The sequence below is a fragment of the Trypanosoma theileri genome (genome assembly GCF_002087225.1).
Source record: "Trypanosoma theileri isolate Edinburgh chromosome Unknown TM35_Tth_8_V1, whole genome shotgun sequence".
Lineage (NCBI taxonomy): Eukaryota > Euglenozoa > Kinetoplastea > Trypanosomatida > Trypanosomatidae > Trypanosoma > Trypanosoma theileri.
In genome coordinates, this window is record NW_021639850.1 from 438,125 (window position 1) to 454,505 (window position 16,381).

At 40.6% G+C, this 16,381-nt stretch overlaps 8 protein-coding genes across 8 annotated transcripts; all 8 read right to left on the reverse strand.

The window, feature by feature from the left end:
- Positions 1-71: 71 nt before the first annotated feature.
- Positions 72-2,195, reverse strand: TM35_000082760 (putative heat shock protein 85; the record flags this gene model as incomplete). Its single annotated transcript, XM_029024141.1, has 1 exon — positions 72-2,195. The coding sequence occupies one exon, from the start codon at positions 2,193-2,195 to the stop codon at positions 72-74; it is 2,124 nt and encodes a 707-aa protein (XP_028884544.1).
- A 1,632-nt stretch (positions 2,196-3,827) lies between these two features.
- TM35_000082770 (putative WD40 repeat protein) lies at positions 3,828-5,687 on the reverse strand (the record flags this gene model as incomplete). The annotated part of the gene is made up of 1 exon (XM_029024142.1): positions 3,828-5,687. The coding sequence occupies one exon, from the start codon at positions 5,685-5,687 to the stop codon at positions 3,828-3,830; it is 1,860 nt and encodes a 619-aa protein (XP_028884545.1).
- A 628-nt stretch (positions 5,688-6,315) lies between these two features.
- Positions 6,316-7,365, reverse strand: TM35_000082780 (uncharacterized protein; the record flags this gene model as incomplete). The annotated part of the gene is made up of 1 exon (XM_029024143.1): positions 6,316-7,365. One exon carries the CDS (start codon positions 7,363-7,365, stop codon positions 6,316-6,318), a length of 1,050 nt encoding a protein of 349 aa, XP_028884546.1.
- Positions 7,366-7,994: 629 nt separating this feature from the next.
- On the reverse strand, positions 7,995-8,819 carry TM35_000082790 (uncharacterized protein; the record flags this gene model as incomplete). The annotated part of the gene is made up of 1 exon (XM_029024144.1): positions 7,995-8,819. The coding sequence occupies one exon, from the start codon at positions 8,817-8,819 to the stop codon at positions 7,995-7,997; it is 825 nt and encodes a 274-aa protein (XP_028884547.1).
- A 560-nt stretch (positions 8,820-9,379) lies between these two features.
- TM35_000082800 (putative serine peptidase, putative,serine peptidase, clan SC, family S9D) lies at positions 9,380-10,216 on the reverse strand (the record flags this gene model as incomplete). The annotated part of the gene is made up of 1 exon (XM_029024145.1): positions 9,380-10,216. One exon carries the CDS (start codon positions 10,214-10,216, stop codon positions 9,380-9,382), a length of 837 nt encoding a protein of 278 aa, XP_028884548.1.
- Positions 10,217-10,915: 699 nt separating this feature from the next.
- TM35_000082810 (putative DNA mismatch repair protein MSH2) lies at positions 10,916-13,786 on the reverse strand (the record flags this gene model as incomplete). Its single annotated transcript, XM_029024146.1, has 1 exon — positions 10,916-13,786. The coding sequence occupies one exon, from the start codon at positions 13,784-13,786 to the stop codon at positions 10,916-10,918; it is 2,871 nt and encodes a 956-aa protein (XP_028884549.1).
- Positions 13,787-14,425: 639 nt separating this feature from the next.
- On the reverse strand, positions 14,426-14,962 carry TM35_000082820 (uncharacterized protein; the record flags this gene model as incomplete). The annotated part of the gene is made up of 1 exon (XM_029024147.1): positions 14,426-14,962. One exon carries the CDS (start codon positions 14,960-14,962, stop codon positions 14,426-14,428), a length of 537 nt encoding a protein of 178 aa, XP_028884550.1.
- Positions 14,963-15,795: 833 nt separating this feature from the next.
- On the reverse strand, positions 15,796-16,095 carry TM35_000082830 (putative variant surface glycoprotein; the record flags this gene model as incomplete). Its single annotated transcript, XM_029024148.1, has 1 exon — positions 15,796-16,095. One exon carries the CDS (start codon positions 16,093-16,095, stop codon positions 15,796-15,798), a length of 300 nt encoding a protein of 99 aa, XP_028884551.1.
- Positions 16,096-16,381: the final 286 nt, after the last annotated feature.

A 16,381-nucleotide genomic window follows, 5' to 3' on the forward strand; every position in this document is an offset into this window, starting at 1 on the left:
TTTACCAAAAAAAAGAGAAAAATAAGAAAAAGGGAAATAAAACCAAAAACGCTCTTGTGGGCTACATAGCCTTAGTCGACCTGTTCCATGCTGGATGTTCCGGCGGTGGCCTCCACGGGCGCTGCAGTGGCGGGTGCCGCTGTCTTCTCTTCCTCGTTTTCGTCATCATCATCAAGTGAGAGACCCAGCTTGATCATACGGTGGATGCGGTCAGCGTAGGCGGTGGGGTCGTCGAGCGTAAAGCCAGACGTGAGGAGCGCGGTGTCGAAGAGGAGGAACACCAGATCCTTCACCGCTTTGTCGTTTTCGTCTGCCTCCACACGACGCTTGAGCTCCTTCACGATGGGGTGTGACGGGTTGATCTCCATTGTTTTCTTTGACATCATGTACGCGGACATGCTCGAGTCGCGCAGGGCCTGGTTGCGCATGATCTGCTCCATGTGCGCACTCCAGCCAAACTCTGACGTCACGAGAATGCAAGGTGACGTTGCCAGGCGCTCCGAGACCACGACCTTCTCCACCTTGTCTCCCAACACCTCTTTCATCGTCTTGCACAGCCGCTCGAAGGATGCCTTCTCCTCCTCCCGCTGCTTCTTCTCCTCCTCGGACTCCTCAAAGTGGACGCCTTCCTTTGTCAGGCATGCGAACTTCTTGTCTTCGAAGTCCTTCACCTGCTGCATAACGTACTCATCAATGGGCTCCGTCATGAAGAGCACCTCAAACCCGCGGCGCCGCGCCTGCTCAATGAATGGGGAGGTCTCCAGCTTCTTCTTGCTGTCACCAGTCACATAGTAGATGCACTTCTGCCCCTCCTTCATGCGCGTGACGTAGTCCTTCAGTGTTGTCATCTCCTCTCCAGACTCCGAGCTGTAGAAGCGCAACAGTTCCATCAGCTTCTTGCGGTTTGCACTGTCTTCATGGATACCAAGCTTGATGTTCTTTCCGAACTGCTCGTAGAACTTCTTGTAGTCCTCCTTGTTCTCTGCGATCTCCTCGAACAGTTCCATCGCCTTCTTCACGATGTTCTTTCGAATCACCTTGAGGATCTTGTTCTGCTGCAGGTTTTCACGAGAGATGTTGAGCGGGAGGTCCTCGCTGTCCACAACACCGCGCACGAAGCCGAGCCACTCGGGGCACAGGTCCTCGCAGTTGTCCATAATGAACACGCGGCGCACGTACAGCTTAATGTTGTTGCGCTTCTTGCTCGGCTCGAACATGTCAAATGGTGCACGCTTCGGCACAAAGAGGATTGCGCGGAACTCCAACTGGCCCTCCACAGAAAAGTGTTTTGTTGCCAGAGGCTCCTCCCAGTCGTTCGAGATGGCCTTGTAAAAGGCGGCGTACTCCTCCTTCGTCACATCCTTCGGGTCGCGTGTCCAGAGCGGCTTGTGCTTGTTCTGCACCACAAACTCCTGCGTCACCTCCTTCACCTTCTTGGTCTTCTTCTTCTTTTCCCCCTCCTCATCGTCCTTGACCTCCTCCACCTTTGGCTCCTCACCATCCTCACCCTCTTTCTTGGCTGCCGCCTCCTCGTCCTCATCCTCATCTGTCACCTCCTTCTCTGTGGTCTTCTCCACCAGCAGCTCAATGTCGTAGCCAATGAACTCTGAGTGCTTCTTGATGAGGTCCTTGAGGCGTCGCTCCTCCAGGTACTCCTGCTGGTCCTCCTTCAGGTGCAGGATGATGCGTGTGCCACGCTTCAGGTCGCAGTCTGGAACAGCTGTCACAGTGAACGTACCACCGGCAGATGACTCCCACATGTACGCATCGTCGTCGTTGTTCTTCGACACAACAGTCACGCGGTCCGCCACAAGGTAGGCCGAGTAGAACCCAACACCGAACTGACCGATCATGCTCATATCACCACCTGCCTCAAGCGCCTCCATAAAGGCCTTTGTACCGGAGCGTGCAATGGTACCCAGATTGTTCACCAAATCCGCCTTGGTCATACCAATACCGGTATCCTCCACCGTCAGCGTCTTGTTTGTCTTGTCGGGGATCACACGAATGCGGAGGTGTGGCTCATCGCCGAGCACCGCCGGGTTCGTCAGGCTTTGGTAACGGATCTTGTCACACGCATCAGACGCATTGCTGATCAATTCACGCAGAAAAATTTCCTTATTTGAATAGAAGGTGTTAATTATCAGGCTCATCAGCTGATTAATCTCAGCCTGGAATGCGAACGTCTCCGCCATTTTTTATGGTTTATCGGGGATTATGCTGTGTTTGTAATTTGTTTCCTGTTAGAGGCAAAAAGCTTTACGAATGCTGGGGGGGCAAGTGGTGCAAGCGAGAAATGAAACAGTCACCAAAACAAAAAAGAAAAAAAAAAGGGAGAGAGAAGGGACCAGGTGTATCGCGAGCGGCAGTAGCAGCAAAAAAGAAAGAATAATAGCAACAACAACAACAACAAGAGGCCCTACCTTCTCTCTTTGTCCTGCCAATGGCAGAGTGAGAGAGGGCGGCACAAGGACACACAGACGTGACAGATAGACAATAATTAATAATAATAATAATAATAATAATAATAATAATAATAATAATAAAAACAATAATAATCATAATAGGGTCAGGTGTATAACATTTTCTTTACCAAAAAAAAAGGGGAAAATAAGAAAAAAAAGTAGTGGGTGCCATTCCATTGTGTAGTAAATAATATTTACTATTCATATTTTTACTTGATGGTAGGGGAATGTGTTGATTTCTTGTGATATTGTGTACGGATAACGTTTTTTTTTTCCCCCCCTTTAAAAATGGCATATATGCGGTGTTATTAAATTACATTTTTTCGTAATAAGATGTGAAGCAGGTTTTGGTTTTTGTATCGTGGTAGTTTGTTTTTGATGATAACGAGATTGAGTTATTATGAGGTGAATGCAATTGTATGTGGGATTTCTTGATGTAGTGTTAATCTCACGTTGTGGTGGTTTTTCTTCACCACATTGTATCCGTGAGTTTTTTCTTTTCTTGTTGACCGAGTTACGTTTGTAATTAGGATAAAGTACTTTTTTAATTATCGTGTTCGTGAAGCACCTTTAAAAACGTACTCACAATAACAACACACAGAAATGTTACATGTATTTCGACAGTTACATATTTCTGTACAGTTGGTTATACGTGCGAAGACGGTTACATTTTACTCTGTGACTAATATTTTTCTTTATGCGAAAGCTTGTACTAACATATTAAAAACAAAAAACAAATAAGGAGTCTTTAGTTTAGAGATGTACGCTTAGGATCGGCATATACATACATATATATATATATATATATATATATATATATATTTTTTTTAATATTCTACTCATTACCACATTTGCAGAAGTTTAAAATAGTCTTTATTGGCGTGTGAAAAACTCGCATAGCTGCTTAGTGACTCTTCTTTTTATTTTTCTATTCTTTGTTTTTTTTTTCTTTTTACAGTATTTGTTAGTCGTTTGAAATAGCATTATTGGGTTCGGCAGTTTATGCGAGAATATTCAATTGACTGACACGCAGTTGTGGTTATGAAGATAATTGTAGAGTGTGTACAGGTGAAATAAGAGTGGGGGTATGGATCTAGTGAGCACACAAAATAAAGTTAAGAATTATGTGCTCAGTCTGGATGTATGTCTCTTTCATTGACAAAAAAGAAAAGAAAAGGTAGGGATGGTGCAGAGATAGTATCGCATCTAAAAAAAAAAAAAGAAGGTTACAAAAACGCAATAACAAAGATAATAAGAAGGTACATGATAAACACAATACACAATTTCTTTTTTTTTTTTTTCCTTTATGCATAAACAACATATGTGGAGGTGGGGGTTTATTGACATATCCGTTAAGAACATCTATCGAAGCTCCTCTTCCAGCAGTGAAACCGGCGGCGGGGGTGTGGCGCTTTTAGTTCGTTTTAATGGCACGGCTGGACCAAACACACGCCAAAACTTCAATGTCTCATCTTGTGCAGCACAAATTCTTTCCATATCAGGTGCGAGTGTCATGCAGGAAATGCTCGCCTCACAATTTGGTGAACTGAGTGTGCCGATAAGGTGAAATTTATTGGTGTTGCGAACCTGAATTTGTCCACTCCCTCGATGTGATGTTGACAATTCCCCTACTCCTGGCGGTGATACAATACCGGTAATGGGATATAGCGTGTTAATAGCTCGTACAATAGAATGTGTGTCTGTGTTTGTCCCCTCATCATCACCTCGCATCGCTGATGACAGATTTGTCATGGGTGCGTGTGTATCAACGTAGCACAACATACCATCTTGTCCTCCAGTGTACATCTTACTGCGCTTATCGGGATTCCACAGAATAGAATTTACGGAGCCGCGGTGGACTTTATCAAAGGCATAGCGTGGACAGCTACTACGCCGCGCGTCCCACACACGTACCGCACCTTCTGCTCCTCCTGAAGCCAAATAAAAGGGCTCTTGTGTACAATAGTTAAGAGAGGTGATGCCACTGGTGTGGCCTTCATAAACTGAAATGAGGGCCTGTTTCGCTCGGAGATCGAATACGTACACACCACCACAGGCTGTACTGCTGCCAATAGCGAGAAGGGGACCATTCACAGCGAGATGAGTAAACTCTGCCCCAGATGGAAGTTGTACACGCAGTGTTCGTAAAAACTCCTCTCGACGACAGTCATAAATCGCAGTTGTACCTTCATCCAAGACAAGTGCAGTACATGTACATTTGTGTAGCCAATGAACTGCTCGAATTTGCATATTTTCCTGCAGTTGAACAATTCTAGAAGCCTGAGTAGTCTCAGAATTCCATCCATAAAGGCAATTTTTAAGCCCTATAATGAGTTTATTATTAGTTCCCCAGTGAAGAAGTTGGGAGGCGTCTACTGGAAATTCCGGTGCATCAAGAACCCTCTCTGGATTAGTGAAAAGCACTCGCTGTGGTACCGATTTACAAGGTTTTAGACGTTTTAACATAAGCGCTCTCCCTGTAGGAGAACTATCAAACAGTCTTGAGTCAGAAGTATGACCCAGAATTCTTCCACCACCTCGTTCATAGGAGTTACCTCTACCATCACTGTGAGATGATATAGCACCACCACCACCACCACCACCACCATTACTACTACTAATAGCAACACCAGATTTCAGTAATCCTTTACGATTATAAACACCGCATGTGTTATCAAAACGCAGTACATCACCACCAATCTTGCGATGTCCTTGAGTACCCTCACTACTCAACTGCTCAGCAAGGACTTCGTTATAAATGGACGTCGCATAGGATGAGTCATCCGAAACAAAGGACTCTGAGAATGCACTAGAGTAAGAAGTAGTGGCAGAGAGAGGAAGTGAACGTCCACCTCCGTTAGCTCCATTACCTCCACCACCACCTGCTCCTCCTCCGTTTATTGGCATAGTAGATATGGGGTTGGGTGTTATTATGCTTGTTGTTTTTGTCATTGCCGTAGTGGTGAGATTGTAGGAAGAAACAGCCATGTCCATTCCTTCACGCTGCGGAATGTGTCGCGAGAGACGCACACGTGGGACATTTTCGTCATCGTCATCATCACCACGGCCTACACCGCCGCTGCCTGGTGAGCGAAGGAATACCTGCAAGTTGTTAGCAGAGAGTTCCTGTAGGGATGGACTGCCAATAACACGTGGACGTCGCTTACCTGAAGGGCGCCCCGATGGTGTGGAATCCAACTCTGAATGTGCCCACTGCCGCATTTTACCACTATTTCTTTTTTTTTTTTTCTCTCTCTCTTCCTATATCTATCTATCTATCTATTTATATTTATAGGTCTCTCTCACGCAAACACACGCAGGGTGACTCTTTCGTTTTTTTTTTTTTTTTCTTTTCCTCTCTTTTTATAAAGCGAAGAGTATAATACGAGTAGAAAAAAAAATCAAAGAAAATGTAAAAAAAAAAGAACAACAAAAAGTTAAAACTGTAGGCAGCAGAAGAAAAAAAGAACACCACAACAAGGAAAACAAACAAAAAAAAACATATTAAAATAAAAAATCTTAATATGAGAACTGAGAAGGAATGATGTAAGAACAATAATGTGCGGCAAAAAGCAACATCAACTCTATCCAAAAAGTGAAGAAGCATAAAATCGCACTTATCAGTACACAACTTCCAGTGGTCACCAAGATTACCAAGGATAAAAAAAAAAAAAAAAAACACTTTCGCCTAAACGTGTTGTGACTTGATCTATTAAACCCCTTCTCCTCACCTCCCCCACTAAATCATATAACTTGAATTATCTCTTTTTTTTTTCCTTCATTCCATATTTTTGTAATACACTCGGTCATATATATTTTTTTTTTTCCTTCATAATCCTAAGATCGGTTATTACTTCTTCTGAGGGGGAAGGATGGGGTTAAATACATCTCCACGGAGTGCTTGTTGTCGTTCAGCGAGGTGTAGGCAAAGATGTCGCATAAGGCTATACATCTGCCCATCACTTCTTATTGATAACAAAGATTCAGCAAAAAATGAAAATATATCCCAGTAATAATCTGGAGGTACAAAGAAGCCAAGTCGTGCGAGCAATACTACTGCCATCACATCACCAGAAAGTATAGAAACTAGAACAGGTGTTGTGGAGTGTGTAAGCATGTTTTTCACAGGATGAACTGGACGATCATCACGATATTCAAAAAAATACACAAATTGTTCAAATTGTGTGTGTCTTTTTTTCCAACGTTTAGATATTTCTGTAAAGATTCGTGTGCGATTATCACGAATCCAGTCAAACTTTAACATAGAATTAAGAGTTTGCCAATCTTCGTGGGCAGTAACACTTGGAAGTGGGAGATGGTAACCTTCACCACACAGATACTCCTTAATGAGATTAAGCACATTAGGATGTTGTTCAGCCAGCAAACGGAGTCGAAGGGAACTTTGTCGTGCTTCAAATACAAGTGCTATTTGTAAAAGACCCAAAACAACATCACCAGATTGAAGCATTACCGCCCCAAGACGACTAGATGCTGCCCGTCGTACTGATGATGATATTACTTCTTGTATAATAGGACAAGCTTCCAGACCATGTTGGCATTGATTGGAATGTGGTAAAATATTGCTAGTGCTACTACTAAGAGCGTTGGGTTGAACTTTCGAACACCAAAGAGGTGTTTCAGCATCTGTACTACACTCTTTACCTTTAACGAGTGTTACTACATGGTCCACATTAAGAAACTCAAGAGCACTGGGGAGTTTTACAAGACTGACGAAGTTCACTGGGGCAGGTGGAATGGATTTTATCTTCGCCAAAGAAGCCGAACGAATATTCTCAATAACTGAGAGTTCAATATCTTTTAACGCAGCACGGCTATATATTTGGCGTTCAGTTTTGGAGCGGGCAAACGTGGGGATGAACGGCCGCGCATCAGGATTCATAGGCGGGGCCTTAAAGAAGGATTAAGAAGTCAAAGAAGAAGAAGAATAAGGTACACAATTTAGAAATACACATAAATAATACAGAGCATAGCATTAAAACACACACTCACACAACACCAGAAGAGATGACTCTCTTTCCTTTCGTCTTCAGTCTTTACAAGACGCAAGCACTAATAATAATAGTAAATAATAATAATAATAATAATAATAATAATAATAATAATAATAATAATAATAATAATAAACGATGCAGACGAAACACCTTCTTGTCTGTGGAATATACAACTGTAGCAATTGAGATACAAAGGAAATGACAAAAGATTATGGAAAGGAGCCTACAAAAAGTTAACATTACTCGTACTTGTGGCATCGTTACGTCAAGAAAAAATAACATGGAGTCTGTCTGTAACGTAACAATAATATCTAAAATTGACTTTCCCTCTTCTTCTATTTCCGATCATGTTCAAATAATATTTTTCTCACGGATAATAAATAATAAATAAATAATAATAAATAAATAAATAAATAAATAAATAAATAAATAAATAGACTAACTCAAATAGTGCACTAGACCACGAGTACGAAAGCTTCTAGAGTGGATCTAGGGAACTAATGATTCTAAATATGTTTCAATGTGCTTTCCGCACAACAATTTGATCAGGGAGAAACCGACGCTGCCGCACCCATGGTGGCTTAAAGGTGTACATAATGTAACCATCATCTGTAAGGACATCCCAACCCTCAGGAACCTTCTGTAAACCAAACGTTCGTACCGCTTCACTTCGTTTAAGTGATGCATTCATATAACGCAATAGTGTTCCTGTGTTGCGTACCCGGTTTCGCTTCATATAAACCACAACGAGATCTTCCGCGGTGGAGATAACCATCGGGTCGGTCTCCGCCCAGTCTCGTGCCACTGTACGGTAAAGAGCGGCAACGCAGTCCCCCAGTAAATACCGTGTTGGTCTCTCCAGCGCCCGACCACCACTTGGAATGAATGGTCGACCGAGTCTCTTACAGTCGCTGATGAAACGTTGCTGCCGCTCAATCTCGCGATGTCGGTCATATGGATCTGAGATTAGTTGGTAGGCGGTGTATGGGTCCTCATAACGGTGATGCCGCATGTATGTACTCGATGATGAGGAAAGTGAATCAAGTGAGTTTGATTCCACATCTGCATCATCTCCGTCGCGGTGATCAGTATGATTTGTCATTTCCTGTTCTTCTTCCTCCATGACATCCTCTTCGTCCTGTGCGATAATCATGAGGTCTACGCGTGAGGGAGCCACTCCTTGTCTTGCGGGGGGCCGACTTCCCACTGTTGTCGTCCTCGCCTTTGGGAGGGCGGGGAGTCCCGTTCCGCCCGGCTGGGCTCGTCCTCGGCCGCCTCGCGCGGGTGGCGAGAGAACCGACTCTCCGCTTGGCCCCCATCGTCGAATAGTCTGGGGTATCATCCCCTTTTGTTTATTTTCCCTTTAAATAGGAAGAATATATATATATTCTTATCGTTTTTCTTTTTTTTTCTTTTTCCTTTTTACCACTCTCTACACTTATCCCGTCTAAATACTAATATATAACTCGTCTAAGAACTGAAATAAATAAGTAAATAAAAAAAAAAATAAATAAAAATATAAAAATAAAATATATAATAACAATAATAATAATAGTAATACATATAATATATATATATATATATATATATATATCTGTTTGGTCTTTGCACCTTCCACATAATTAAGCAAAATAAGTAGTAATGAAAAGAAAAATAAGATATGGTGAGAAATATTTATCTTTTTTTTTTTTTATATCAATATAGAGTAATAAACTCAGTAAGAGAAGAGAGTAAATACAAGAGGATTTAACCACCGTATAACAAGTTACAAGACAGTTAAACGGAGAAAATGCAGGTATCAAAATTACTAATAGACTCATAACAAAGAAAGAAAGAAAATTCATATAGGTATACAATCCCAGAAATATATGTACAGACAATATCTTCTATCTAACTATCTTATCAGCTGACAGGTTCCCTTGTACTACGGTAACCAGAAACAGAATTTGTAAAAAGTGAAATCACATTTATCAATTTATCTAGACTTTTAATTTCGATATCATTATGTTTGCACTCATCAAACCAATGGTGATATACGTTTGATTCATTCTTACGAACTCGTTGTGCTTTTTTAACCGTTTTTAACAATTTTTCGGCACAGCTAAATGACACCACCTCATCTTTTTTCCCATGTAATAAAAGTACTGGGCAATCATTTACTTTTTTAAGAAACTTTTTATTGGGAAACATATCTTTAACAAACAAATACCTCAAAAAGGAACACCTCACAGCTCCCAAACATGAGGTGAAAGTTGACAACAGAATAAGTCCACCAATGCTGGAATGATGTTTCTGCGCCAAATAGCAGGCAGGTCCTCCTCCCATTGAACGACCCATAAGAATAATACGATGTGGAGAAATATGTAAACGTTCTGTTAGTTCAGTATACATGACATCTGCATCCTTGTAAACACTTTTTTCGGTTGGAGCGCATCTACCCTCCGCCTTGGAAAAACCATAGCCACAGTAGTCATATACAATAATATCAACACCAATTGCATGTGAGAGAAGTCGTAACCCCTCATGGCATGAACCCAAGTCTTCTGCATTACCATGACTATAAAGAATAGTAAGGGTTTCTTCTCTTTCTGCAACAGTAACTGCTGATGCAGGACACCGGATGTGTATATAGTAAATATTTGCTTCTCCCTCACTTGCAATAGACATCAAATTCCAACGTCTCATTAAATCTATTGACGGTAATGGACCTGGAGGCTGAAAGACAAAACGCTTTATCATTTTTTCTTTTTTCTTTCTCCTTATATATATATATCCGTTCAAATAATAAAATAAAACAATAAAAAATCCCACACCTAAACGAAAAAAAAAAAAAATAATAATAATAATAATAAACTCACTTTTGGTCACTTTCCACGCCCTTTTGTACGTTTTCCTTTCGCCTTGTTTTAACGACGGAAAATAAATAAGTAAGAAAAGAAAAAAAAAAATTATAAATGGAAAACAAAGACAAATTTGGTGAGACAATTTGAATCTAAACAGAAACTAAAACAGAGAAACATATATATGCCTATTTTTTTTTTTTTTTCATACAAGAAACAGCGTCTTTTACTTTTCAGTTTATTCTTCTCATTGATAACCCAAAACACTTCTCTTTATTGTCCCTCACATTGTATTCAATGTATAAAGGGTTGAGAAATAACAAGAACAGGCGCACCATCCCTCTCACTATTTCTCTCTCTCTCTCTCTATATATATATATATATATGTATATGTATGTATTATATGGTTCATTTTTTTTTTTTTTTAGTTTTCTTCTTTCTTTCTATGGAATGTATCTGCAGTAGCATAGTTTCGCGGCAACATAAACAGCAAAAATTAGAATATATATATTTCTTAACGACGAAGAAAAAAATTTCAAATGTAATGGGAAATAATAAAAGAAAACAAATAATAATTTTATCCCTTTTCTTTTTCTTTTTAGTTCCCAAAGAGTGGGGACACTAACGGATCCTGCTGAATTTCGAGACGCAGCTGCTGTCGTGCCAACTCATTGTCTTCACCAGCAGCCTTGTTACCGTTCTCTAACTCACGAATGCGTTTCGCGTAATACGTGACTCTATCCGTTATCTGTGGAGATGCAGAAGCGAGACGTGCATGGGCCCGTTGTTGTTCTTCATCCTGTTCAAAATCTTCCAATTCTGCGGCTTTTTGTTTGGCCGCCTGCACCACCTCCTCTGGAAGATTAGCGAGTTGGGCCACATACAAGCCGTAACTACGTCCACACGGTCCTGGTTCCAGTTTGTATGAAAAGCGCAGTGTCCCATTATTACTTGCATCCACGTCCGCCCCAAAGTGCACATTCCGCACATTTGCATGTTGCCCTGCGAGTTGCGTCATTTCGTGAAAGTGTGTGGAGAAGAGTAAAGCGGCTCTTGCCTTCACGGCGACTGCCTGAGCGATGGCCCAGGCGAGGCCGAATCCATCATAAGTGGAGGTGCCGCGCCCGAGTTCGTCCACGATGGCGAGGGCGCTGGGGGTGGCGGCGGCGAGGAGGGCCGCGGACTCCAGCATCTCCAGCATGAAGGTCGAGAGGCCCTGCGCGAGGTGGTCCGTCGCCCCCACCCGGCAGAGAACGGCATCCCGCACCACCACAGAGGCGGAGGAGGCCGGCACAAAACAACCCGCCTGCGCAAGTACAACCGATATACCAACACTACGCATAAAAGTGGATTTACCACCCATATTGGGACCTGTAATAATAAGGGCATTCGCATTATTGGTAAGATGTACCGTGTTAGGTGTGTAGCTAGGTTGACGAAGTTCAACAAGTGGGTGACGGACATCTATTAAGGTAAGAAGATTTCCACTACCATCCTCATTACTTCCATTACTTATTCCTTCCTCATTAGAAGGAGGATGAACAGTTGGTCGAACCATAGGTCGTGGTGAATCTTTTACCACTAATGCCCATGCTACAAAAACATCTAAGGCAGCAATTAACTCTTTAGCATCATCAAGAACAGGTAAATACGTCACAACCGTTTCTACAAGTTTCTGTTTAAGCTCCTGTTGACGAATATCATAATCTTTACGAATACCCCTATATTGTTCACTCAATAAAGATAAATGTTTTGATACAAAACGTACACCATCTTTAGATGTACTCACTGTAATAAGTTCTTTATTTGTTCGTACTTGTTGATCTTCTTTACGTGTTACACGAAAAACGTACCCATAAGATGAATGATACTCACATTTTAATTGTTTTTCTGTCCATTGATATTGTTTCATTGTACGTCTATGTTCTTCTTCAATAGTTTTAGAAAGTTTTTTTCTTTGTTCTTCCAATGTAATTAGATCATCATCAAACTCAGGATTTATACGAGCGATATTTTCATCTGAGAGATCTACAGTAGCATCTATAAGGGTACGTAAATTTGTGAGATGTTCATTAATATCCTCTAAAGGAGCAATATATTCATCCATAAGTAATTTACTATTGCGTCCTCCTTGATACATTCGAAGTACTTGTATTGCTTGAGGGATTGTATTAACAAAATTAAGAATAGATTGCATATCTTTTAAAGCAATAGTACGACGTTGAAGTTTTCGATTTAATCGATCCATATCACTACATCGTCGCAAAACTTGTAAAAGAAGTGTATCACGTAGAATAGGATTTTCCACCATTATTTCCACAAGAGTTAATCGTTGATTAATATCTTCAACATTGCGTAGTGGTTGTAGTAACCATTGTCGCATCATTCTTGATCCCATACCAGTGGCACAGCGATTTAACCATGAATAAACAGAAGTAGGAAGTGATCCTCGAGCTTCTGGTTTTTGATGAACAATATGTAAAGCTTGAATTGCGGCAGCATCCAATTTCATAAAAGTAGAAGGAATTGTATGTTTTAAATAAAAAGCATGATGATTTATAGAATCAAAAGGATCTAATACCAAAGGTAAAAGTTGTTCAAGCGCACGTGATGCCAATGGAGAATTAGAAAGGGCAAATCGATCTTCTGGTATACGAAGAATATCTCCAAGTACATTAAGCAAATTTCCTTTTACTATACCACTTTCATGTCTCATAGGTTGTTGTTTTTCTTGGTCTTTGGAGAAAAGTTCATTTCCTTCCCTATATAATTCACGGTAAGTGATATTCGCACGTTCACAAAGTTGTTTAACTGCTCGTGATGATTCTTCTCGTCCTTCAAGAACGGTATCTCCTCTTCCACCATTACTACTTCTACTATTACCACTACGGCTGATACAATAGACTAGCTCCTTTAGATTACATTGTGCCATCAGTGCATCAAGACTGTTTAGTTGCAGAGTATCAAGATATTCCGCATATGTTAACGTCCTCAGTGTTGTATTTACTGCAGCAAATCCCACACGAACACCTTGTCCTCCACTGTTAACATCTCGATTCTCAAGCACAAGTGCACCTGTAGCCATTAACTGAATTTCTGCATCCTCAAAAGAAAAAAGAGTTGCCTCAAAATCAGCAATATGACCAGGTGAACCTCTTTGTACACAAACATACGGTGTAGTACCAGGCGAGCGTTCATAATATTCCACAGAGACACCACGACGTAACAGACAATCTCGAATAACTTCCTTTGCAATAGTATCATTCACCGTAACGACATCCAATCCAGACCAATTCTTCAGTACAGCAGTGGATTTGATATACTCGCGAGCAATGAAGGTGGCCCAACTACCAAGCACATAACAACCTGGTGTAGAGGAGCCACGGGAAAAGAGGCGAACGCATGTCTTGTCATCACCACCTGCAGCAGTGAAGGCTTGCAGCACCGGTGTGTCTTTCTCATCACTCATTGTGCTTTTTTATCCGTTGCTCTTCAATTCTTTTTCTTTTTTCTTCCGTTTCTTCTTTTTTTTTTTTTTTAGGGTATCATAAACAATAAATATGATAAAGAGAGAGAAGAAATATATATATAATATATATAGACGGGTAGAAGCGATATAACAGGCGTGGGAGGACGGCTCAAAAATAATAATAATAATAAAAATAATAATAATAATAATAATAATAATAATAATAATAATAAAGGAAAAACACATATAAACACGTGTGTTACCACAAAACAAATTGAGACAAGGAAATAAGAACGCAAGTGTCAAGACATACACTGAAAAAAAAAAAGATAAGAAAAAAAAAAAAACATCATAGAAATTTCGTTCTCAACTATTATCCTAGTTATAGAAATAATACCACTACTTGTAATTAAAACGCACCGTTCAATTTGAAAAGAAAAAGCAAATTTTTTAATCATATGATAAAGCAAAACAAAAGGAAATAAGCAAATAAACATGAGAGATTAGTTATCATTGGGTCCATATTAACAACAAAAATAAATACCCCTAAAATCACACACACACACACACACACACACACATACAGTCACAAACGCTCCTCTCCTCTTTCTCTCTCTCTCTCTATGTAGTTCTCTTGTATCAGACAACCGATACACACATACGCCGGAATGTTGTGGTATTCATAGCCACAGTCTGGCACTGCATAGTCTCTAAGAGATCTGAAGGAACGCAAGAACCACTGAGCATCACACAATCCACATATGTTGTACACTGAAAAGGTTCACCTCTTTTTACCACTTCACATGAGGGAAGCCAAGAGGTGAAGGCACTATTTCTACTCACATTACTATTCTCATGCGTATTACTTGATATAGGCGGTGGGAGACGATGTGCAGAAGAGACTGCAATTACAATCATAGAGGTTAATGTACCAATAACATACAATGCCATAATAATTGCAGACCACCACGTTAGTTTCCCTCGTTTCGAGAAAGAACAGCAACCTTCATTCTCACTGTTCATCATTGCTTCTTCATCAATCACTATCATTTCCACTATTTCACCTTCTGTTGTGGGTTTCATCCCTGTTCTCACTGCAATGGGGTCCAACTCCATACTGTTACTGTTCTCCATTGCCACGTGCTTTTGTACATCACCCCCATCGTCAAGACTCATTTCTGCACTATCTATATGTTTTTTTCTTTTTTTGAATGTGTATGTGTACATATATATATCTCTCTGTGTCTGTTCGTCGGGAACTATTCTTCCCGTCTTTCTTAAACGGAGGATAAAAAAAAATAATAATAATAATAACAGGAAAAAGTGGCCAAAAGAAAAATTAGCCACAACTGAAGGAAAAAAAAAAGAAAAAGAAAATAAAGCATACATAACATATTTAAGAAATAAAAGAAACATGGATTACTATTTCTTTTTTTTTTCTTTTTTTGCTTTTTTAAGGAAATAAAGAGGTGTGTACCACTATTATTTGATGTAGATAAAGAGCAACTCTTTTCTTTCGTTTTTTTTTTTCTTTTACGTTAGAATAAAAATTCTTACTAGCGCACACCCAAGGTGGCATCATTACAACACAAACCGCATACAACATGACGACAACGACAGAGTGGCGGAACACACACACACACACAAAAAAAAAAAAAAGAATCTGTGAAACCACAGAAGTAAAGAAAAAAAGAAGAAAGAAAGAAAGAAATGAGAGGAGATTGCATAGATGCAAAAACTCTTCTTTCCTTTTTGTACCACCTTCTTTCTCCATCTTGCTAGAGACCAAATTCAGTATCACCACAGACAAACAAAAAAACAACAACAAAGGAATAAAGAGTTAAGAAAGCAAAACCAGAAGAAAGACGATAAAAAAAAAGATAAAATTAAACTAAAAAAAAATCTTTATTCTTCGTCTTTCTTCTCCCTCATACTTCCTCTCCCCCCATATATATATATATATATATATATTCCTCCTTCCTTTTCCCTTTTTCTTCTTCTCTCCTTCTCTAAAACTCCTCCTCCTCCTCTTCTGGTGCCTGTCCCTCACGCTCTGGCAGCTGCAGCCCAAAGCTGGGGGTGCGCACGACGGGGCTGAGGGTGGGGAGCACCATCGCCCCGCCCTCCGCGATGGGGTCGCCGCTGAGGATGAGGAGACTGAGCGCCATGCCGGCCGCGATGGACGGCAGCCACCAGTCGAGGCGCGAGACCATCCAATCGGCCGCGTGGTCGACGAGGTGGTGAACCCGCTGGTAAAAGTACATCCCCTCCCAGTTCACCTGCGGCGCCGGCGGGCGACCAAACATCATTATGTAAGTAAGTTAGAGGTCTTTGTTGTGTTTGTTGTTATTGTTGTTGTTGTTTTGCTTTGCCTCTCTCTCTTTTTTTTTTTATGGTTATAATTATTGTTATTATGGGATTCTTTTTTTTTTTTTTTTTATTGCTTCTTTTTTTTGTTATTGTTTTCCTTCCAAGAAAAACAAGAAAAAAAACACGTGAGAGACACCTTGGCAAAAAAAAGGAGTAAAGGTAAGATGAGAACAAAGAAAGAGAGAGAGAGAGACAGAGAGAGATAGAGAGAGGAGGAGGGATACA